The 25,848-nt window shown below is 36.1% G+C and overlaps 1 protein-coding gene across 5 annotated transcripts in view; it reads left to right on the top strand.

The window, feature by feature from the left end:
* LOC135086558 (calcium-binding mitochondrial carrier protein SCaMC-2) overlaps nt 1–20,409 on the top strand; it is a 48,875-nt gene extending 28,466 nt beyond the window's left edge. Inside the window, exons 1-5 of one of the 5 annotated variants that reach the window (XM_063981308.1) lie at nt 16,724–16,992; nt 17,103–17,204; nt 17,816–17,974; nt 18,525–19,101; nt 19,625–20,409. In XM_063981308.1, coding sequence (XP_063837378.1) covers nt 16,768–16,992; nt 17,103–17,204; nt 17,816–17,974; nt 18,525–19,101; nt 19,625–19,809 — 1,248 coding nt within the window. In that variant the 5' untranslated portion in view covers nt 16,724–16,767 and the 3' untranslated portion in view covers nt 19,810–20,409. Of the gene's footprint in view, nt 1–7,983; nt 8,261–8,340; nt 8,432–16,723; nt 16,993–17,102; nt 17,205–17,815; nt 17,975–18,524; nt 19,102–19,624 lie in introns of those variants that run through there. The other 4 variants (XM_063981309.1, XM_063981310.1, XM_063981311.1 and 1 more) reach the window with 4 other exon arrangements.
* Nucleotides 20,410–25,848: the final 5,439 nt, after the last annotated feature.

Genomic DNA, 25,848 nt, shown 5'->3' with positions numbered 1-25,848 from the left:
ACAGTTTGGTAAACTAGAGTTTACTGGTTTACTCGGGCGGCTGGCGTGTGACGTCACGAGATGCGCCGCGTGCGCAGATTTATGGCGGTCTTGTGACTTGCCCGGAGTCTACCATAATTGGGGAACGGTAAAGCAGGCTCAGTGTTCAAGACTTCAATAATATCAAAACCCCGAATTATTCGTAATACACTCGGCATCAAACCTCCCGCAACAAGCACTTTTCAAAAGTATGCATCTTCACTTCACACCACCAACATTGGTACTATTTGAAAGCCTAGTTCTAAGCTTAATTTCATTAAACATGTCTCTTACCTCAAAAATTTCTCTTTAGAAGGATCCAGAGTCACTTCTTCAAAAAATAGGTAGTTACGCTTGAGCCAACTTTTATGGCTATAAAACTGTTAAGTTGGGATTAATCGCTATCCATCTGTTAAAGAGGACAGGTGAGGTCATTATTTGGTTTTATAACCATAAAAATTGGTCTTATTGATCCCACAGGTGAGCCCAAAGTGAGGTCATTTTTCAAGTCACATTTATGGTATATGTTAATCATTTATTAAGAAATTAAATGTGTTTTTCTTTAAGGATATTTATTGGGCTTTCAAATAACACCAATATTGTTGGGGCACCATGATTATGTCAGAAGAAAATCTTTAAAGTTCGCGTCGCGGAAGGTGCGATTTACGAGTATTTGACGTTGAGTATAGTTGTAATTCCTTTGAGGTACAATTCAATCACTTTGCTCCATGTTGTTAAAATCTAAACTTGTAATATTATAAATGCGAAAGTGTGATGAGAGATGAATATGTCTGGATGCACTCAATTTTACAGCATATTATGCTGTTATAACTAACGCTTGTATTCACAAACGATGCTTGCTTAAGTGAAGCAGTAAATCGAACACAGCATTAATTAATAGAGCTCTGTGATTGGTTCGTATGTCACCCTGTGCGTCGACGCGCACTGTGAGACCTCATAGTAATGTTTGTGAATACGGGTATGTCAACTCAAAAGTCATTGACATCGATAAATCATGCATTCAACGGCTTATTCCCGATACATCAACGACTCAAATTATCATAAGTCTCAATGCATGAATGCTATTTTCCTTGATGGATCAATCACAATCGCTCGTGTCTCAATACATAGGTACATGTTTCTTTGAACTTAAAAGTCAAGTTTCTAAAATTAACCTTGAATTTATTGAGTTAAAGAAAGAATGTTAATATGGTTTAATAGGCAGCCAAAATACGGAAAGCATTCATGCCTATCTTACGCCCGTATTCACAAACATAACTATCTACATAAAGGTCTCAGAGTGCGCGTGAACGCACAGAGTGACATACGAACCATTCACAGAGCTCTATTTAACGCTGTGCGTCCGATTTGCTGCTTCACTTATGCAAGCATCGTTTGTGAATACGGGCGTTAGATTGGTCTCGAGACACCGCAAACTCATTAATTTGGCCAGAGAATACTAAATATTGGTTCATCATGACTCAAGCGTAACGGTAGACGCCGCCTGCGACCTTCATAATGTAGTTTGAAGCTATTTTCGCGTAAATGAAGTTGGCAGAAATGTCAAACGCAGTTTCTCAGCCAGCAGAATTGTAGACTTTGATCTTTTCCCAATTTATTCTATTGTTTACTGCGTAACATTGAGACAATTTGTTTACCTTGACGATTCGTGCAGACTTGCCTTTCACGTGTAGCTGATATGAGATTATAGCTCCCGTGTTCATCTTCCGTAAAATTGGTTTCCCTTACTATCGTTACAAATACATTTTACAGTAATTGTTCCTCGTTGCATTTGCACAAATGATTGCTACTGTCGTGAAGCAATGGATTCCACCATTTCCATAGAATACCATTTGAATGAAAATAACCGAATCCGCATGCTTTCGGATTGATTCGGTTTAGGACATCAAGCAGACTAGTAGGTAGGTAGTTACAAGTGGGATTAATTTGCTATTAAACTGAAACTTGACATTGGGATCATTGTAGGTTCATCCGAAACTGGTATTTATGACGGTTTTTGTAAAACTATGCATATTTTCTAACTGTTGATCATTTAAATAATCTAATAGATACATCTATTTTAAAATATATGAATGTGTTTACTATAATTACTATTTACAAGCATTCCGTTTAAACTAATATAAAGACTAACTAAAGTTTAAAGTTACCATGCAAAGCCGTGGACGTCATTAGTATTGCAAAAACTTGTATGTTTGAAGTACTAAAATTGACACGTGCGGCCGTTTGCGAAAGTTAGTGCCTTATCGTTAATTTTATGCACGTGTTAAATTTTGTTAGCAATGCTAAGCTGTTCTAACATTGATTTATTTTGTAACCGAGCACGAAACCAGTCGTAATAAGGGAACTAATATATTATGATAACTGGTAATAATAAATATTAATTAGACCACAAGCAATTATACCAGCCTACTCTATCAAGATATCCCGACACGGATCGGAACTTTTTCCTTAGCTCTAGAATCTCTTGACGAATCTACCGGCTGATTTACACGAATTAATGAGTTTAATCAAATAAACAAAAAATTAAGTTAAAATTTACTTAAATTTAGTGACCTACCTAACTACTTAATACGTGCGATCAAATATACCAGCTAACGTTTACCGTTGAAACACAACTTGGTCGGTTAAGCTAAATTTCGAATTAAATCTCGAAGGATATCCACGCTCAAAGGAAATTAGTCTTACTAATATTGCATAAAACTACAATTAGGGGGGTACGATATATTAAAGAGGTCAAGGAATTGTCAATAGTTTCTGCTGAAATCCTTATTCCTTAATGATACATAACTTGAGAAACTGTGTTGCGCGGACAACAAAATACGAGTATTCGAAATTAATTTCGAAGTATGTATCTAACTAGTATACTCTGTAACTTTTTCGTATTCCACATTGCTCAAGGTCTGCTTGTGCATTTTTATGCTCACTCTTTCATTCATATTAACAATCCGATTTTCCATTCTGACTCACAAACTTCTAAAAAGGAATATTCTATTTAAACAACATTTTCTACGACTCTTGACGGCTTTCGAGAAACTTCCTCAGCTCTTAGTATTGTCACATTAACTCAGGTGGTATTATTAATAGTCCGAGCTTCAAACATTAAGTTACTAAAGACTGGTGTTAAAAGTATAGCAGGTAACCTAACCAAGTGTCCATCTTCAATAAAAGCTACCTGAGTCCTCGCCAGGCCCTGGTCATCCGATACTGTTACAAATACCATTTCAACAGAACAATAAGATGTTACTTCTAAGTATTGGGTGTCCATTGAAACAGTTGAAGGATTGATGGTTATGAGCACAATCTTTTCTTAGTAGTCGCTTCAGTCAAAAGTATTACTATTTCTTAAAAATATCTGACATTTCTCCCTAAAAGAAATGTAGAGTAGGGCTTTAGTTTTCTATATAATAACAAGTAATTTGTAACGGTCTCAACAAAAAAAGAAACACAGTGGTATTTTTCTTTTTTCTTAGTAAGCGGATTAACAGCAAAGCAGGAAACAATTTAACTTTGAACGAAGTTTTACTGCTTATAAAAACCACCACCCTCATTTAAGAGTTTCAATTGTTACCCAAAACAATCGAAAAGGTTTCAGTACTTTTTACCCGACTACGGCAAAGCAAAAGGAGGGTTATGATTTTGACAGGCTATGTATGTATGTATGTATGTTCATGTGTTCCCTCGTAACTTCTAAACTACTTATCAGAATTCGACAAATGACATGTCATTAGAAGCGTCTTAATTGTCCGCTGGTTATAGGCTGTATGGGGTTTCACAAAATCGAATGTGGCGCCCTCTGGCGGACAAAACATACAGAGTAAAAAAATAAAGTTAAGATAAATATGCCGTGTTTGGTATCATTTGAAAGCGCTTTACTTGTACATTTTGAATATATATATATTACTAGCATTTGCTTGTGACTTTACCTGTATTCATGGGCTGATTGCATATAATTCACATCTTTTCGTTCATAGCTTCTTTACTACTTATTAGTTCATCAATTTAACTTTTGTTAATATTATGCGCCACAAATACACTTTAACACCAAAATAGTACAAATAATAAAAAGTAAAAAAACTAAAACCCAACTACGACAAAAAACGACGCTGAAAAAGTATAAAACAAGATTTTCAGAATACTGAACTGAACAAAGTTGCCAATGTAGTTGCATAGTAATTTTCATGTTTGGAAAGGCGTAGTCACACGTTACATATACCTACCTACCGTAGCACTTTGACAACGTGTGACTGCGGTTTTCCAAACATGAAAATTACTATACAACTACATTGGCAACTTTGTTCAGTTCAGTATTCTGAAAATCTTGTTTTATACTTTTTCAGCGTCGTTTTTTGTCGTAGTTGGGTTTTAGTTTTTTTATTGTTCCTCTACTGTTGGCGTTAAGTCCCTTAAACATCCGTATTCTCAGATCGTTCCATCCTTTTCACTGAAAGCAAGATGTCCCTACGAGCGACAATGACTAAAATACAAATTTTCAAATACTGGACGATGCGGAAACTGCATTAGGGAGTAGTCCTGCAGAACGCGTTCTTTGTTAGGTTAATAGACTATTAGATAACGCCAAGAAGAATACAATGACGTCACCACTAAATGTCGACATAGAAACGGGTCGTCCATGAGAAATTGTGTGGTTGCCAAAGTATTCCGCTTCCTGCATTGCTATCGGTAACGCTGCACGCGTAATACGAGTAAGTGTTATGAATAATTAGGAGTTCTCATTCACATGGCAACGAAATAGTAGAAACTGAATTAAGTATGCGCCTGATCACAATGCATATTATAAATTCTCAATCCACTCCCGCTTCTATTTCAAAGCATCCGCATGTATACCACTACAAAAATGCGGTAGGTTATAGAAACAATGTCTTAAGTAAAAGTTATCCAAGTAGAAACACAGTAGTACGTAGCTCGTAGGGACATCTTGCTATCAGCTACCACGTGTGATGAATTGACTGAACTGCTTGCACAATGAATACTAAAACTAACGAATAAATCTTTATTGTACAAGATACAAGACTGATGATTACAAGAAACACCACCAGTTAAAATGGCACGTGGTCTTTTCTCTATTACTATAGTCATAGATAAATGATTATCAATGGGGACTACTCTGACCAAAGGGACTACCTAAGCTTCAGTTGGGTTTCATCAGAAGCCAAACTGTTGATCCTGGCTATAAAGAAGCTGCAGTTGTGAAAAAGAAAGGTAGCATTAGTCTCGTGATATCAGACAGTTCACGAGTACAGACACATTAGTCACTAAAGGTGACGCAATAACTTGCTTGACCAGTTTGCTGTTTACAGAACCTTTTTATTCTTTCCAATAATCGTTTATAAGTTCTAGAATATTAAACAAAAAGTTTGCCTCAAGTCTGTTTTGGACTGACGCCCCCGAGGCTGAAAAAGGCTAATTCATGCTCCACCGAGCTGCCGATCGAACCTTGAACGAGTTCAACGAATTCCTCAACTGCTTGATACCACACTGTGACTGACGAACGATACCTGTGGACATACTACAGCAATTATGTTTGTATTTTTTATCCTCGTCATCTCTCTCATTGGTGATTCACGCTACACCGTAGGTAGGTACCTGATGGTGAAAAAAAAAATCGTTTATTGCAAGAAAAACAATTACATTTTTCATATTAATCTTGAACTCCACACTAGAAAGACAGCGCACTTGAAAATATGGATACGGTGCCGCCGTGCTGCTTTGTCTTCAATATAAATATGGCCACTATTCTCTAAACTACGCTAATGAAAGATGAATCTAAAATCAATTGATTATTTCTTGCCATATCTCATTTGTAATAAATTGCTAAACGTGAAATTATGGAAATATGTAAACGACTGATTCAAACGTACTTAGCCTTAATGGTAATGACAGCGTGTATCAAAATGTGATTAAAGTAGCAAGTTAACAATTCCAAGAAAGCGATTGTTAAGGCGGCTGAAAATAGATGTAAAACTTTTACCAGACTGTTAGCTAGACCAAGTTAGCTCTGCCTGAAATAAACGAAACCTCCCAGATGAACTTAGTAACTGTTCATGTGACTAAACAGTAAAAACTGAGTTGAGTGAGTTTAAAAGTTATCTTATTTCTTGTACTTTTTCTTCTAATTATACAACTTCGCGACTATTTATGGACCTCACATATATTTTTAGATGTGCAGTAAAATACGAAATCAATACAACAATTAAAATAATAATTGAATGTTTTGTTGTACTTGTAATACGCAACCAAGGAAATGCAATTAAGTTACGTAAAGCATTAATACTTATATTTTCTAGTAAAATCAACATCTATTAGGTATATCCATTTACAGTATAAGTTACTTATTTAGTACACTTTCAGAATCCTCTCCTTTTAAGGGAGAGTCTGGTGTTGACTTATTCCACGTCTCTTTGTACGAGTATGCTACTTGAAATTGAATCTTGGAATGTTTTGACAATTAGGTATTCTCTCTATAAAGCTAAAAAAGTTCACTGCCACTTTCAGCAGAACTGTTCTATGTATAAGACTTATTTGACTTTAATATAACTATGTTCTTACGAAAGACTTCATCGCGCGTATGTTCTCTTTTAAGGGTTAAACACTAACCTATGTTTTTTCCTGGGGCTCACACCATGTCCTTGCCAAATTATTTTCTTAATCGGTTCAGTGGTTTAACTGTGAAAAGATAACTGACAGCAGATAGTGTTATTAACATCGATGGATATCTATCTTGTAACTAACTCTTTGAAATCCCACTAAAATGACCTAAAATCCGATTAGCAAGTAAGGAATTATAGAAATATGTTTTGTTTAAATAACATGTTGTTAGAAAAAACCTAGCCTATAACAAACTAACATAATATGCATTGAAAACCATATAGGTAACTACAATTTAACAAATAAAGGAAATGATCTTTAGCCTCGACTTTTCGCGTTTCAGCGTTAGTTGCAAAAATCTTTTCATTTGTTTCCTCAAGCAGTTCTTTCTTGATCATCAGATATCATTCTTTGATTTGTTTAGAAACAGATTGTTTTAGCATTGATTTGATCTTACACGTGGATGCTTGTTTATCTTATGACTCTTTGATTAACAGTTGGGTGATGGTTGATGTATGTCGGGATCTAGTACTTGCGTGACTTCGTATTTAGGATGCTACAGGTGTAGTATATAGTCACATACATGGCAATAACGCTGTGGAGATACGTAAGAATATAAATATTTATCTGGACGCTCACTAAAATAAAAATAAACAAATTGGGACGCGGCTATTCTTATGACACTTTTCGGGACAGCAGAGTAAGGAAGTGTAGGTATGAACATTGGACATGTAACGTTATGTAATATGGCTATTGTATTTTTGCCAGATAGGTATTCAATTATTTTCTTTTTAGGCTATGTATAGTATTCAGTTATTATGATACTAGGTACTTTTTTTAATTCGAGTATTCGAAAGGACAACATTATTAACAATTAACGGTTTCACAACAATATGCAATGTTTTTTTCTGTCTATTAATTAAAAATGTGCAGTTTTCACTACATAAAGCCGTTTTATTTTTTATTTACTTTTTGATGAAATTATCGTCTGTCTGTCAAGCATACATATATGTTTTGCCAACTTTCACCTTCGCTAACATTCTGCGTGGCGTGTTGCTAAGTAACGTCTAGCATATCGCAACGTATGGGGCGAGCCCCCAATGAACTTGCGTTCCGACCTGCTGCTATCAGCTGTTATTCCACCTCTACCAATTTACGCGAATCGAGCGACACCGTAACGTCACCCACGTTACCCACGTACAATGCTCAGTCGCAACGCTTGCCACAACTGTCGGTTTAGCCTCACAGTACCGGGCTCGGTCGCCAGCCACATATAACCGGAGCTACGCGGTTTGCCGAACTCGCCGTAATGACGAAATAGTATGACAGTATGGGCTATTCACTCGATCAGTGTGAGAATGCTCTTGGGCGCGATAGGACGCGGTGCGCGGCTCGCCACGTGGCACTCTCGACTAGTTTAAGTATTACTTGATCTGATAGTTATATAGTTCCAAAGAAATATTTCGTCTGTGATCCTTATTTTATAGTTAATTATTTTTCACATTTACGTCAAAGTAAATCTGATAAAATGTCTCTGGAGTTGGAAGAAATTGCGGGAACGACCGGCGACGTGTTTGAAGATTTCCTGATTATATTTCGACGATGTTTGGCAAAGGTAGGTTAATGCAATCTAAATTTGGGTTAGCTAGGACACACGCTGAGTGCCTAGTCTGCCAGTGATTAAGTCGGCATCGACTGAAACGTATCTGCTAATTGCTTGTGAATAAAATACCATTCAAATATGGACATGGATTCCTACACCGACATTTGGGAGTGGATTTTAAAGGTACTTATTTAAATTTTGGGATTAGTGCTGTATCTCTTTTAGTTGTCAAGACACAATCGCATCTCGTAACCATCAATTCATTTTACTTTCACACTGAATTGTTGGAAAGCTTTCAAGATCCTGCAGAAATAAGTTTGATCTTAGTGATTTTGACAAGGACGCATCACGCAAGTTGTGCGTCAGTTGCCTTTCCCGCCACTTTAATGTCAAGCTTTGGGTGTCTGTTTTTCGCCATATTGGGTATCGGCAGGTACCCGGCAAAAGGAACGTGCCAGGCGGGCTCCACGTGGTGTCCTGATGCGCCTGTTGCTAAGCTAGCGTTCAACAGCGTGTAAATGCCACGCCACATTAATGAAATTTTTAACTAAATAATGAGTAAATATTTAATTATGCTGAGCGAAAAACTGGGATGTAGGTAACGTTACGGCTGAGCGATATCTAGAAACTTCTATTCTACTGAACCTACACTCATTAAATGTAATGCTGATAGCTGTTTTTCGTTTATGATGTTGAGATAAAATAATGACGAGTTTTATGAGATTTACTTGTTTTTTTAACATAAATTATGCATTCTTCATGGTATTCCTAAGTAATATGTAGGTACTTACAGGGAAACTAAAGTTTGTCATATTCCTAAAATATACTTATCTTGTCTAGATGACGAGGTTGGATTAGAACAAGTTCCATGTCAATGATAAAAGCAGGATAAGATATGTTGTATGTATGTATGTAATTTGCAATACCTAAATCATTTTGTATACCTAGATTTTTTAAATTTGTCAATGACAGCTATTGATAGTCATAACAACACTAGATAAAGGTTCCTAACACTGTCAGCATAACTTTTAAAGAATGACTGAAAGGTATTCCCTTTTATCAGAATGATTAACAATACTAGGACAAAAGAAGTATAATTGCTGTGCGTTTTTGCGACCTTTGATCAACTTTCATTAGTTCGCCAGTAACTTTCACATTCCGCGTATGTGTAGCGTAGGTGTTACCTCATTAAGTGCCACTTGCTTTCATCAAAGTCGCGCCTTTTACAACCTAACTAGTTTCTCTGTCCATTGACTAAACTAGAGACAAATGGTCATCAGGAAAACTGCGCTAAATTAACATTTAAGCGGATTTTGATTCATCTTTTTCTTTTCTAGTATTACCTCCATATTACTTTTTAACACGCCATATTGTATTTATTTAGTTCTTTTGCATTCATGCGAATCTTTGTGTCTAATATCGTTTCTTCTTGCCTTTTAAATGCAAACCCGTCTGGGCAGCCCATCAGCTAATTGTTATTGTCGTTGTATTTAATGACAGTGAAAGTTAGAATCCCTATTTGAATGGTATTTTTGAAGTATTACGTTTTATATGAAACAATTACGTGTTTTCCTGTTTTTATATTGTTTAGTAAACCATTAACGTTTGTTCAACAACAAATAGTCGTCTTTAATTCATAATAATTAGGCTTAGAACGCGCGGTAATGATTATTAAATTAAAAATTAATTTACAACACACTACTTATTTTAAGCGTAACAGGGTGATCCGGTACGACATCGTTAGCCAATTGATATCTAATTTGTTCGATTAACACATTTGTAATTAACCGTGTCCGTGTCAAACACGTGCAATTTGTTTTCGAGTCCACTGAGGCTCAAGTAGTACTGGTAAATACTGATATATGCCTATCCCGTTCATCTTAAAACCTCTGATTTATAATGGAAGTGTTAAAATAATCCAAAAATCCACAGATAACTTTTTAGGTAATGTACCTGCTATCAAACAATGATTTTCACATTTAATACCATTCATCATGATTTTTTACATCCCATTGACACAATCAGAATCGATAAATCGTATCGAAATGTTGTGTCATATCTTAAAATGTTTGTATATTGCCTATTTTTGCATACTGCCAAATATCTAACTCAATATTCCGAACTTATGAATGGAACATGATGTGTTTTAACATTAAAATGTTTGTTGTAGAGACAGTAACCGTTATCATTTGCCAACTTTTAACTGTCAACTTGTACTGATAAACCCCTTGACGGAGCGACAACAGGATATTCTGCGACCTAGATTCGAAACGTTGTCTGGGCTAACCAAACAATCAGGCAAATCTCTGGGTCCTTTTTATGGGTGATATGCGCATGAGCGTTGTTATAACCCTTTAATTAGGCACAGTACCTACTACTTAAGTGAGTCACAGTCAAACACTCGCCTATAGGTTAATTTAATTAGGCCTTCGTTCTTGACTAATAATTTCTCAATCTTCATTTATACATCGATATACTTAATGACATTATAACTTAAATTTAATACACTCAGGGAATACCAGAGCTATTTAGAAAAACCGTTCTGCGACATTATCATTTGATAACGCTTCCTTACTTCCTTGTCACCTAAACCAACCATATGCTTTGGACGGTAGAGTTTCAATTTGGAAATCATAATGTAACGGTGACAATAAATGACGTGCGCGTACGCGTATGTTGAGTCATGTCGGATATTCGTGGAATTTGAAACATCAGCTGGGTGCAGGATGTAGGTTCAACAAGGATGGCTTATTGTAAGCAGACTATAGCTATACAATACAAATACAAAAATGCTTATCAGCATTTAGGCGGTGTTGTAAAGCATTGTATTGCCGATTGTTCTAGAAACTTATCGGTTTCGATTATTGGTTTAAGTTATCCCCAATGCGGTTAAGTAGTTGTAGGTGTTCCTGAGAATGTGGATCGTTGTGATTATTGGGTGTAGATAAAATGTTGTTAATCGTACAAAATTGATACTGATAAACCTACACCAAGTCCAATTCATCAAATAGTCTTAATAATATACTCGTTATACAGGCAGACACCTTTCGAATCGGGGAGTTCAGGTCAATCTCCTGAATTAAAATAATTTAAGATTCATAGGTAGAGACAGCAAAAGCGAACTTAATTTTTAGACCCTAGTTAGGTAGTAACAGTACATTAAAAAACAATTTACTTAATTACCTATTTACCTTTCAAATTGACTTTTAACTACAAAAAACTAGTAAAATGGAAGACTTGTTTTAAATAGTAATAGGCGGTCATAAAGACAGAAATTGCCAGAACGGTCACTGCGACTTCCACTAATGTATTGTTGACTTAGTTATCGTGGTCCGCAATTTCTATGAATGGTAACCCTAATAGACTCTCTAGCTTGATAGATGATAAGGATAGCAAGCAAGCAACACGTGCCGCTAATCTATTGCGTACTAGACAGACATAAATATCACTAGCATTTTCTACGTTGATGGTACAACAATACGCGTCATTGGTTTTGTACTCCCAAAACAGTTACATACATATTGCATGTACCTATGTATCTTCATCTTCAATTAACGAGGACTTGCCCAAATAAAATACTTTTTAAAAGATTAATTATTCACATTTCAAAATAATTCCAGAAACATATTATTATCACGAGTGAAAACTTAACTCTAAACAAAATAAAAATATAAACTTATTTTACTCAAAAATAAAAGTGTGTCCGTGAGGCAAAGTGGCGAGGATGCTGGCTGCATTTCCTTGCTGAATAGTTAGTTTAAAAAAAATATGTTTATTGAAATACATAAATACCTACTTGGACAGAAAATCACGTTTCGAGTGAAAATATATTTTACATTCATTACAAAGAGCTCGAGTTTAAAATGTTATTGTTAATAGGTAGTTACTGATGGCTCAGAATATTCAAGTATCTTACTTAATGACAGTCGTAGACTAGTTAGTCACCAAGTGACCTTTACCAGATTCGTTGCTATGCTGTTCTGTTCTACTTGCAAAATTACCTGTTTGACGACTGACATTCTTTAAAATTATAATGATCTAGTCTTTTCAATACACTTCTGAAGGTTATAAATGGGTGTGGTGTACATTGGACTACAGCTAGGGTTGCCAGACATGTTTGGCTTTTTACGGTCGTGTACGGCCAAATATTCTGTCGTCCGGCCTGTCTGGCTTTTGTTAAGCTTTTTATGTGGCATGGCATCAGGGCAGTGCCTTATGTGCTAACTTTTGAAGATTAGCAAATTAACATGGTAACACCAGGCATCAAAAAATTTGCTACTTTGCTTTTATCTGCGAATTGACACGGTGAATGTCCAGCGTTTAGGCCAAAATGTCCGGCCAAATTAAGCACTGAGTCCGGCTTTTGTGGCAACCCTAACTACAGCAGAAGTTTAAAAATATAAATGCTGACGATGAAAGCAGTTAAAACAATAAAAGCTTATAACCATCGTTTATGTTTGTATCAAACGGGGAATCGTGATAAGCGTGTTCTATACAAGTTATTTTAATTAATGTTTCGAGTTTTAAAACGCCTGTTTATACATTAATTTTTATGGGATTAACAATGCACAACTGATCACGCAAACGATATCAAATTATTTTTTCTTTCTACCAGGAGTTATTCAAGTATTGTTACGGACAGTGGTTTCATAGAGATTTCAATTTTCTTGACACAAGTGTAATGGACAGACAACAGCAAATCGCTCTTATCACAACGACATAAGATGACACAGTGTTTACATTAATGTGCTGTCGTCTACATCCTGGTGACTGGTATTTTACCGCAAATCCGAGAACTCCGTTCAATAACATAAAAATATCAGATTACGCTCAGGGTCAAAGTCGAGATATCCGTACAATCCACTCCAAAGTCCAGTATACAGGCAACACATCAAGTCTGTGTCGACTGTACGAGTAAGTCCGATTCTTCTACAAGCCGACATATCTACAGGCTTGTTAACGTCCGACTAAACAATGCTATGATAAACGTGTTGTAAGTGATTCGGAGCGGCATTGACCGCAATACCCGAAACCTTCTACATTGAAGTGAGCGCGGAAGGTTAATCACTTACAGATCTAACAGCGGAGTTGCATTGCGACTGTCCAAAGTACGAGTATGTGAATAAATCTGTCAAGTCATCGATGCTTATTTTAGATCCTAACGCATTACTATGAGGTCTTACAGTGCGCGTGGATGCACAGGCTGACACACGAACCAATCACAGAGCTCTATTCAACGCTGTGCGTTCGATTTGCTGCTCACTTAAGCAAGCACCGTTTGTGAATATGGGCGAACAGTTTATTGCGCCAGAATAGACAAGTATGCCTTCCCAAACCATCTGACAGGCTGGGGAGTGTAGGCTAAATCCTACATTTGCCTCTGCTAAATTAGAGAGGGTCGTCCCCTAATGGAGACTAAATGACATGAATAAATATAAATGACATAAATGACAATGATGATGATAGCTTCAAACAAAAGATTAGATCCTTGACTTGCGCCTTGCGTGTTTCAAAATCTTCCATATCGGACGAAAGCGTCGAAAAGTCTGTTATAACTATCCAAAATGGGAACCTTTTGATGATGATTTCCTCACCACTTAACGTTAGAATGGAACTCAGAACCGAAAGGTCAACTCTTTAGCACTAAAGACCTAGAATATGCATGAGCATTATGCTTATGTACTGAATCATAAGTACGGAAACGGGTGGCGCATTTTCTTACATAACTTTTCAATTCCTATCATTGGAGGTCCGAAAATATTTCTCATACAATTTGATACCATAATGATCATTCTTCATAAAAAATTTAAAACCTACATATTTAAAAACATAATCATTGATATTCATAATATCACTAATCATACGCTTAGTTTTTACTAATATTTGTTTTCATATATTTTTTTATACTAATGATCGAAACTCATAATCATTCGAATAAATAACTATAATATTCATAAATGTGATGTATCCTAATATTTGTTTTCATAAATTTATTACTCATAAGTGTATTTATCCATATTATTGAAAATCATGATGTCTATATTCGTATTAAATCGTATTTTAACATTAAATTAATTTGAAATGGTCCAAAACAGGCAATATTTTGTGCCACAAAACTAAAGTGACAGAAACGAATCGCTGCAAAACCGACTCCACGTAGTCTTGTCTGCCCTACCCCTAGAGTGTAATTTAAAAGCCGGAGGCGCGGAGGGAGGGCAGCCCTCGCCCGCTGTAACGAGGCTCAGGCGCCCGGGTGAGCTGGAGCGGCTGAGGCTGGTCGCCGAGGCGCCGAAGGCGCCGATGGCGATCCAAAAAGCCGAAGCTGCGGAAGCAAGCGTGGGTGCCTGAGCCTCGTTACGCAAGGGCGGAAGGGCTGCACATCCCGCAGCGCCGGAGACGAGGAGATACCAATGCATGCTGCATGCTTGCTTTCATGCTGCATGCTCTGCATGCTTATCTACTCTATTAAATTATATATGATTTTTTTTAAAGATACGAGTATGTCTGTTATAAAGTAAATTATTCTGAACAACAACATTTTGAGTTTTTAAAGATACGAGTATGTCTGTTATAAAGTAAATTATTCTGAACAACAACATTATGAGTTGAAGTACTTATGTTCTTAGTAACAACATTATTAATTAAAACAATATGATCAATGACGGTTATGAAGAAAAAAGATCTGAAAATAAAAATTATGTATTTTAAATGGTTCTTGGCAGTAACAGTATTGATAAAAAAATTATGATTACTAACTGTTATGAGCTCCGTTGGTAGTAATAAAAATGTATGAATAAAAAAAGTATGAAAAATAAAATTATGAAGAGAGATTATTATGAACTCATATCGGTAGTAAGACAAAGAATAGGATTTAGAATTTTATGTGAGCCAATATAGAACCACGGAAACGTTCTGTTATATGTTGTTAAGGGCTGTTTATTCGACTATTCAGGTGATTAGCGGTCATTAGCACTCCTTGACAATAAACGAACCTAAACTGACACTCAAAACTGTCTTCTTATGCTCTACTACTAACTCTATGATGAACGATATAAAATTACCTGTGACCTTTTCAACCTTGAACTACTACATTACAAAATAAAGTATACTTCTAATATTAAGTAATTCAATACCACACGCGCAAGCAGGTTGGACTTTACCCGTTGCTATGAGTAACTGTGTAATTTTACCTTAACCAATGCGGAAAACGTCAATGTTAATATCAGCTAAATCAATTTGAATATTGCATAACGGTAACACCGTAACATGTAGCGTTAGCAAAATTCTACTTACGTTTTATCACTAGCATGGTTACGTAATGTGAATAGTGACAAAATGATTTTTATTAACGCCCTGATGCTACTTATAAGGTGCTAAAAAGACGGGTGATGAACCAAAATGACGATGTTAGACACACGTGAGCTAGTAGGTAGACTGCCAGCTCATGTGTTAGCAAAGCTAGCACTTGAATGTATGTTATTAATTGTATAAACGTCTGAAGTATGTTGACTCTTAAAAATAGAGGCCTTCACATTATTTTAGAATTTGCCTCAAAAAGTTTCTTGTAATAATTTATTAATCATAGTCGACTGAAGCTACATGTGATTTTATTTACTTCTGACGTAAAATTAAACACGGGGAAACCCTTTCGCTTAGATAACGTGACATTTGTGTGCTCATGTTATGGATCCAATCGTGTTATTTACTTTGGAGTTTACACCCATCAATACGTAACTTATTGACTCAATTCAGTGTCGCTTGCAACTGTATTATATCAACAGTTTTATAAAAATATCGTTTCCACCCCTATATAGGTTGTTGTCATAGTCTCGAATCATGTTTTTGAAGATGGCAACATTTTACAGCACAGCGAGCTTCCTTTGAATATTTTAATAAATTTTCCAAACTACTGAACTTAGTAAAATATATTCAAATACTTGTTGACATAGCCTTCAGCCCACACGATAAGGTTGCTGAAGTAATTGGTGTATAGAATTAAAGACACGTGTTGAACTTGAACTAAGAGCCAAAAACAAAGGTCATAATCGCTACCTCGACTATTGGGAAACGCCTATCAAACCCAACTGGCCTTGGCACCGATATGGCCACAACTAGACGATTACTCCTCGACCTTATGGGCCATTACTCGCCCTTGTTGTTATCAGTGATTATTCAATAGAAAATATTTACACCCTACTTTCATTAGTAAGAAAACTCGCTCCGTAAGTCTGTCTCCTATTTTCATTTCAGCAAATAACTTAGACATAAAGTTGATGAAGGATAAATTAATGAAGAAGAAAACATAAAAGATGAAGAATAATTAATTAAGATACAAGATATTTAAATAATCGTCAACAGATGTCCGTCTATCTATGGTGTGGTGGTTAAACCTTATTACGTTTTACTTCATGCTGAAAATAAAACAGTAATGACTTGTCAACTGTCGTTCAACAACCGTCATATATCAAAATGACGGTTGTTGAACACTTTTTATCTTATTTACAAATGACCAAAACATAATGTGTAGAGCACTGTTCATGATAAATTTTCTCGTTTATGCAGGACTATATAAAAAACACACCGTGTATTGGAAATTCTATCTAGCGTTCATTGCTATGAATTTGGACTGGAAAGACAATATAGTAAATTACTTCAAGGATGCGACGGTAATTGAAGCTATTAAAATCGTTATTTCATTCATTTTGGCTGTGAAGTTACTTATTACGGAGCCTCCAAATAATGAGGTACCAGAATCATTTGGCAATTCAAGCTCAATATTAAAACAATTTGGTTTTTTTAGTTTTTACCAAGACTGTAGTCTAGGTTTATAGAGGTTAAAACTTATGTTTCGCAGGCTGATCCGTTTACGTATAAAACTAAGATTTGGACATCGAAAATCAGTAAGAAGAAAAGTAAACCCACTGGGGGTCGTGAAGATGATGACCTTTGCGGGACAGTGTAATACCGTGGCTATCGTTTATTAGACTTTTTTTAAACTAGATTATCATAATCATGCAAGTATCTATAAATCCTATCCATCTACTCGTTCGTTCAGTTAACGTATAGCTTTGCTCACTTTGGATTTCATGTAAGTTTTTCATCGCGCGTATCTTTCACCCCGTAATCATGCCTTCATAAGTGTACTTATGATTAAAGTAGATTTGTATTGTAATATTTCATATCAGCCGTCTGAAACATCTGTCTACTTTTTAATGGCTTAACAACATTATTGTTCATATTCTGTTAGGTAAGAACAAAAAATTTTTAGTATCTACGCACCTTAGTATGCTGATGGAGGCACTGGAGTAAGATAATTTTTGTCTATACAATTTATCAAGAAGTCGACGCGACTACGTTTGCATATGTCGTGTTTTCTTACAGCAGCTCTCTCGGGCCAGTGATCTCGATGCTAGTAAAAGTGACGGACGCTAAATTAGAGACTACTAAACTGAGTTTACTATTAATAAAGATCAAAACTCTGTCTTGCAAAGATAAGATAATCCATAAAATAAAAAGAACAGAACTTTTGTCACATTTAATTAATTGTATTTCTTTTTTGTTTCACAGTATCTGGACATCGGCGAGGACATGAACGTCCCAGATGACTTCACCCAGAGCGAGTTGCAGACTGGGAAGTGGTGGCGTCATCTCCTCGCCGGAGGGATCGCGGGCGCGGTCAGCCGGACCTGCACAGCGCCCTTGGATCGTCTTAAAGTGTTCCTACAGGTAATAACCTTAGGGTTCGTTTTTGGGAGACCAATAAAAGGCCTATAGAACTCCTCCGCCGTGATGCTCTATCAATACGCATCTCTGCGTTTATTCTCCCACGTTGCTTATGTTGGGACCTGAACATAGTTGTGTAGTTTTTGAAAAGTGGACCAGCATTGTCAAAGACAAAACTGGACTAGTGTAATGAGGATGGTTGTGGTTTAACACATTAATGAAAAAGCTGGTGGAAGCGATGCTTGTTCTGGTAGAATGCTTTACGAGTACGAGACAGTTGAGGCGATTGACATTGCAAGTCTCCCTTTAATCGAATGGTCAATGTATTCAATTCATGCTAGAATAACACCCCAATATTTTCCTTACTCTGGATATAACTAAAGTAACGATTGCACCACTTTTCTTATAAATTATCACTCGAACGCTTACATGCAAGCCTTGGTGTGATAACTTTGAGACAACTGCCCATTAAGTTGTCTTCAACTTTCTGGTTGATTTCTTGTTATGATGTTAAATACTACAAGTGTGTAATAATATTTTTTTACTTTTTCAGGTGAATCCAACCAGAGAGAACATGAGTAAATGCTTAGCAAAAATGATTAGTGAAGGTGGTATAGGCGGCATGTGGCGCGGTAACGGAATAAATGTGATCAAAATCGCCCCCGAATCCGCTTTGAAGTTCGCGGCGTACGAGCAAGTGAAACGGTTGATAAAAGGAGAGAGAAAGAATCAACCGCTCGAGATCCACGAGCGGTTTTTGGCGGGCGCAACCGCAGGAGCGATCAGCCAGACTGTGATCTACCCACTAGAGGTGCTAAAGACAAGATTAGCTTTAAGAAAAACTGGCCAGTACAGCGGTATAATGGATGCGGCGCGGAAGATTTACGCGCGCGAGGGTCTGAAGTGTTTCTACAAAGGTTACATTCCAAACATACTGGGGATAGTTCCGTATGCGGGGATAGACTTGGCAGTTTACGAGACGCTGAAAAAGAAGTACATTAGTAAATATCAGGCTAACAACGAACAGCCGGGAATTCTGTTGCTGCTTGCGTGCGGTAGCGCGTCGTGCACGCTCGGACAAGTGTGCTCTTATCCTTTGGCTTTGGTGCGGACGAGGCTGCAAGCGCAAGGTAATTATCAATTCACTAATTTCATCTTGTGTTCGTTCGAAAGGTTGCGTGCTCATTTGTTTACTTTATTGAAATGAAATTAACTTGCTTATTACGGATTGTAAGATGTTTGTCCTGAAAAATTATCCTAATTCATCACTTCTTTTAAGTGTAGTTAAATTAAAATTGATGTACACAGCTACATAAATAGATAACGATTTCCAGCAATTTATGTATTGCGTTACAGTATTATTTTACAAATTGTATTGCAGTCATTACTAACGATCATTGCGTCATTCATGATGATGACAGCACAGTATGTCAATTACTCATGTTACAAACATTAATCACTGTTGCATAAATTTTTTAAAACATATTAATTTCATCGATATAATCAATAAATTGTTGTATGTATTTTTAAATTCTACGTTAATAAGGTTACGCATTAGCTGAGATTTCACCAGTTTGTATGCTCAAAGGAATCATTGCAATTATAGTATGCAAAACTGACAAGAAATTCATAGTATTTCATTGTTTGTTACAGAAAAAGCGGCCAAAGTAGCTGAAGGTACGATGCGCGGTGTTTTCCGCGAGATCGTCCAGCGAGAGGGCTTCCGAGGCCTGTACCGCGGCATCACGCCCAACTTCATCAAGGTCATACCCGCAGTATCCATCTCCTACGTCGTCTACGAGTACGCCAGCCGCTCGCTCGGAGTCAACATGACGTGATCGACCCCCTAGCCAATAGCGCCCCGCGCCGAGAAAGAATCAAACATTGGCGTAACTAGAATTTAGATAATATCACCCAGAAACTTAATAAAAAAACAGTATTCAACCCTAAAAAATGTTATACTAACTACGAATCCGTTCGTAGTAAAGGCGTTTTGCTTGAAACCAACTGCGTCATTAACCATTTGTTAACGCCGCTAACATACTGCATGTATAATAAATAAATTTGGGTTTTTATAAAAATTCTGGGTGAAATGCTGCTTCGGAAACGTCCGATGGCACTAACTAGTTACGCCTATGCTCCCATCACATTCTATCTTAAGCATATTAGCAAATTTTGCATTTGATTGTACATAGCTCTCGTGTTAAGTCTTATTATTTATTCGTGAATTATTCCATTAATGTAACAATTTTATTGATCCTCGTTCGTTGTTATGTCCACAATAACTTGTAAGCCCGAACCTGTGTTGGTTATTTTAATATTGCATTTGTTAAAATTTGACTATACTTGTGCTGATCTAGAGAATTTGCGGTGGTCATATGACAAGTCTGCTACGTGCAGGCATCATCTGTGATTAAAATAAATTATGTAATTTTTTAGTTTTTTTTCTTTTTATTTGCATTTCCTTGGTTTTTTGCTTTTTATTGCGGTTTCTTCTATTCTATTGAAATCATAGGATTGTTCGAAGTCAGATAATGTTCTGTTTGTTTGAACTCAAGATAATGTCTTGAGTTTCAATACAAGACTCGAAACAGAATAATTTACAGAAATGATAGAGCACTGTATCCAAAACCTGTATTAGTTTTATTTTTTGGAAATGAATGACGAACATTTCTAATTTAAAACTGCTCTTAAATATTAGGATATACGCTACCCATTGTCCTACTTTTTAGTCTTGACAAACCTCGTAGACAAGGTTAGAAGATCTATGAACCAACATCATAATCACTATTGTGATTTTTCGAAGCAGTAGGACACATACAGCTTTGCAAACTTGTTACAGTCACTTACGTTACAACGCATGGTTAACTGTTCCGTTATCAGAGTAGCGTATTATTAATTTATTTACTCCATTGTTATTGTTGCAGTTTTTAACAGTTTACATATTTTTTATACATAGTACCTAGTTTACTATAACAGTTATTCCGGTTTTACTAAACTTTTACAATTCATTGTTATTAGATATATTTCAATGGCAATAACAAACACGATTCTTATGATAATTAATACATTTGGTTCTCTAAAGTTTAGGTGTGTTACCACAGTGTTACTTTCAACGTACGAGTATTACAATAAATACCTAGGTAGGCTTCAAATTTTATCTTGCCTTTGTCGATGTTCGTAGACCTAGATAGTTTTTGGAATTTCTCGTCTTGTTGATGTTTAGATAGATATTAGGTATCTTTGAATTCCCAAATAACATGATAATAGATTATTGGCTTATGAAAACGGAAACCTAACTAAATGTGCCTGAAAATACTGAAAGTACACCTAACGTACAATTAAATGGATAATATGTATTTTTATGGAATGGTTAATAATGGTAGGTGCAGGAGGAAATAAAAGACTGCCATACGATTGGTCAAGCGTCATGGTTTCGCTGCTTCCACACGACTCAACTATACCAACTGCATAGACCGACTGTCACCTGTCGTCGGCTATATTGGGCCGATTTTCGTGCAGTTGATCATGTACCCAAACACTTCCTTAACGAAAATAAAACTACCTAATACACAAATCGAATCTGCCCTGGCAAAAAATGATCGTATTGATATTACATGAGAATCTCTTAAGCTTAGTACATTCGGGCCACAGTGAGACTGCACAGGATCATAAATACATGAATATCGACTCCGATTGGATTGGCAATGTTTCATAAGGCAACGAGGCTGTGATATGGAAGGAAATTAAAGTAGAAAATACGCCAGAATAATAGAGGTCCGGTTACACATAATTATAATATTGCATGACTTATTGTTGTATCAAAGTTTTACATTAGGATAATCGCTTCATCATAAGCTGTTTGGTTTTCGTTTGGATGTGTAATTTTAATAGGTAGGTACCTACTTAAAATTTTTAGATAGTTAACAAATTTACGTGTTGTAATGTGCAGCTTTTCCATAGTTTTGCTAGACTTTCTATATTTTGAATAAAGTAATTATATTTAGCAAATAAGTAGTAAAGAAAGGATGATGGGCACAAATGTATGGAAAGTGGTACCCGCTCCAATAGCCATAACCAATATATATTTTAAAAGGCCTTTAGATGTAGGAAAATGTCTGCTATGGGGCCAGTTCTAATTCACGTTTTGAAAGCAGTAATTCCACTAAGTATTATAATGAAAGTATAACACAATCATCCATGTATACGAGTATGTATTATGACTACAATCTATTCATATAACTAAAAGAAGCATTGAAAAGGAAAGGAATATTCCTACGATGAACTACCCAAGCTATTAGCCCTTTATTCGCTTTCATCATCATCATCATGATCATTTTAGCCATAGGACGTCCAGTTGAACATAGGCCTCCCCCAATGATTTCCACAATGGCCGGTTGGTGGCGGCCTGCATCCAGCGCCTTCCCGCTACCTCTAAGAGGTCGTCGGTCCATCTTGTGGGTGGACTTATTGGGTCTTGTGGGTTTATTCACTTTAGCAACCCATAATAAAACCCTTAAGAAGTAATAAAACTTTAACCTCTTATTAATAAAAGTTACACCCTAGTTGAACTCTGGCTTAAATTGTCATTTGGTATGGAAATGTCATTTTAATCCAAGGTTCTTCCTAGGTGTAACTTTTTATTAATAAGGGGGTAGTACTTCTTTAAATAAAAATATTTATTTCACAATCATCCCCATCAATAATTATAGAGTTAAGGAAGGATGCTGGAGCAGTAAACCCTTCCTGCCTCGCATAACCTAAGTACCATACGATGGACACGTATGATACTTCTTCTTCTTCTTCCTCGGTCCCTCACTGATGAGGGTCGCGATCACAGATAGTGTTCCTCCACAGACTGCGGTCATAAGCTGTGTGGACCGCACGATGCAAACTCCCGCCCACCGTCTTCCTCACCGCGTCCGACCCTGCCCCGAGCGCGTCCCCCTTCATACTGTATGATACTTAGGTATACAAAAAGTATCTTTATCTTCGAACGCAACCAGATCTGAGGCTGGTGGCCATAGTAAATGTTGTTCGTCTTGGAAAGACCTTTCAAATGACACTACAAACATAACTATTGGAGCCGGGTACCATTCTGCAAAAAAGTATGTATATCTTCGTACACAACCAGATCTGAGGCTGGTGGCCATAGTAAAAGTTGTTCATCTTGGTAAGACCTTTCAAACGATACTAGACACATATCTATTGGAGCCGGGTACCATTTTGCCCATTGTCCTTTAAATAATGAATCTCAAAAAAGGTAACTGGAAGCCTGTCCATCATTGAAAGACTTGGATGTATGTACCTACTCAGGATAGAATGGACAGAGTGAATATGGCTCAATAGGGATGGTTGATTTCAAAAAGCTGGCAGAATTGCTACCCTAATGCCGTTTCTGTATTTTCTTATGTTCGTCCCTCTCACCCAAAGCGTCATGCTTACATTAATGATCAGAACAAATATCTCTGAAAAGACTGTAACGGCTTTAGGAAGGAGCGCCGCAAGCCGAAACCTTTGCAAAGCAACAGTGCTAGCTTTTTTAAAATGAGGATCCCTTCAGGGAGGTGACATCAATGGTAGATTTTGTAAGCATCTAAGTAGGAAACCAGTGAGGTAACTGAACATGTTCATTAGCACAAATCATAATTCCGTCATATACCTAATCTTAATATTAGAGTTTTGGTTGGAGCAAGTACACGCGTTCAATATTGCTAAATTATTATTTACTACGGCACACTTTACTTGCCCAGATGATGTGCTTGCCCAACCTAAACCATACTTATTTATCATCATGTTGAATGTATACCTGTATTTATTTACATTCAAGTTTTCCGATATAGTCATAGTTTTAAATGTTTGTTAATCGCTAGTATGTACGGCTTCTTGGCCACAGTAAATGATTTATATATATGTTACGGTCAAAGTGATAAATGTGAAAATTATGAATAATCGCCGGTTATTATGAATAATTACCGCATGATTTGGTAAATGTGATTAATATGAGGTCATTTATGTGTGTATAAAACTAAATAGGCGGCTTAGGGGTGGCCCAAGGGCCACCCCCGCCGCACCTTAACCTATTTTTCACTTTAAATCAAAATATTATGTTATAGGCATCATGGAAAGTAATATTATGCAAGAAACATTCCAAACTCATTATGCCAAATTATATTAATATATGATATCAAAACGTTCAAAAGTTTGGCTGTACACGAACGCGTACACAAGATGTTGTTCTCTTTTATGAAAGTTGTTAGTACTAAGGTTGAATTATTAAATAATCACTGTTAAATGTGATTAATTTATCACTTTCACCGCGACTGTCGGGAATTATTCATAATAACCGGTTATTATTAATAATTTTCAATTTATCACATTAACCGTAACATATATAATAATCTAAATATTTTATTAGTATTATTTTCAGACGTTATTAGTGAGCAATAGCAAATTAATAAAATCAAAGTGTCTTTTAATAAATATTACAAGCAATAATATAGTTTTAACTCTTTACTGACCTCATACATAAAGAGTACTTAGTAGGCGATTTATTGAATAGAGGGAGATTATCTTCGTGTAGCACATAGGATACGACCTGCCTACAGAAAAAGAAAGATGATGATTTCAGCTATACTTAATTCTGCCCCTAATGTACGTCCTTTGTAAACCTGTGTTAGCTACACGAAAATACTACCTGATGCACCATCATTAAGCCATTGATAATGGTGTTTAATAAGCAATATCAATACTACAATAGATCAAAATATAACAAAATAGTTAATACCATTACCAACGAATAATAATAGAAGGTAACTTATTAGTGAAAAATTATGCTGTGTATGTGTAAGGGGTTTTCGAAATCCCAATATTTATGATACCACGCTTTAACTCAATTATTGGTCGTGTTATATTTTTCATATGAGTATATTTTCGTGTTCAAATACTTAAACACAATTATTGCCATAATTGTAGATAACTATTTCATAATTGGCAAGAAGTTTGATCAATTCTATGTAATACAGAGTGAGCTATTTTACAGACGTATGAATACGTACGTGATACGATTTTCGTTACTTGTATTTATACTTAAAAAGGTCATATTTTATTTGTATGACAAATTGAATGTAATAAAAAGCTGCTGCCTATACTGTGGGTATGAAAATTTTCCCGGATACCTAACAAAACCTTAGTAGTTAGGTCCGGCTCCGCGCAGCAGCCGTGGGCGCACGCATATTGTCTAGCATAGCAATAAGTAGATATTCAAATATTTATTATCAACTAGCGGCCGCCCGCGACTTCTTACGCGTGGACCCCGTTTACTCGGAGGTAGAATTTTGCAAATCTCGCCGTAAAAACTTATAATCTCGTAGTAACGTATAGATTAAGTACACGTAACGAAAGTTAATATCACTATTTGACGAACATTGTCACCTTGCTTCCCTATTACCTGCAGTAAATTTAGAAATATGATGCCTTATAAATGTATCTATTATTTTAAATAACATACATATTATAATCTAAGCTTATGCAATTATTACAATGTAAAATGAGTTATATTCATATATTTGAATTATGTAATAGCAAATATTTGTCTGTTGATACTTAAATAAATACTTATTCCAATTAAATCGTTTCTTTTATTTATATCCACTATGATTCCGATTGATCTGACTTCACTTAAACTCGTACAAATAAAGTTTTATAAAAAACAAAACTAAGAAGAACGGTCATCTGTGACCCAGACCCGACAGAAACGAGACATATCTCAGTTTTTTTGTCATGTCTTAATTAGTTAAATTATATATTTTTTATATTCGAAATCTATGTATAACACCAAAATATTACCCTTTGTTTTTGTTCAGGCGTTATACAAA

The sequence above is a fragment of the Ostrinia nubilalis genome, chromosome Z, assembly GCF_963855985.1.
Source record: "Ostrinia nubilalis chromosome Z, ilOstNubi1.1, whole genome shotgun sequence".
Classification (NCBI taxonomy): domain Eukaryota; kingdom Metazoa; phylum Arthropoda; class Insecta; order Lepidoptera; family Crambidae; genus Ostrinia; species Ostrinia nubilalis.
This window is presented reverse-complemented; position numbering and strand designations above follow the sequence as displayed.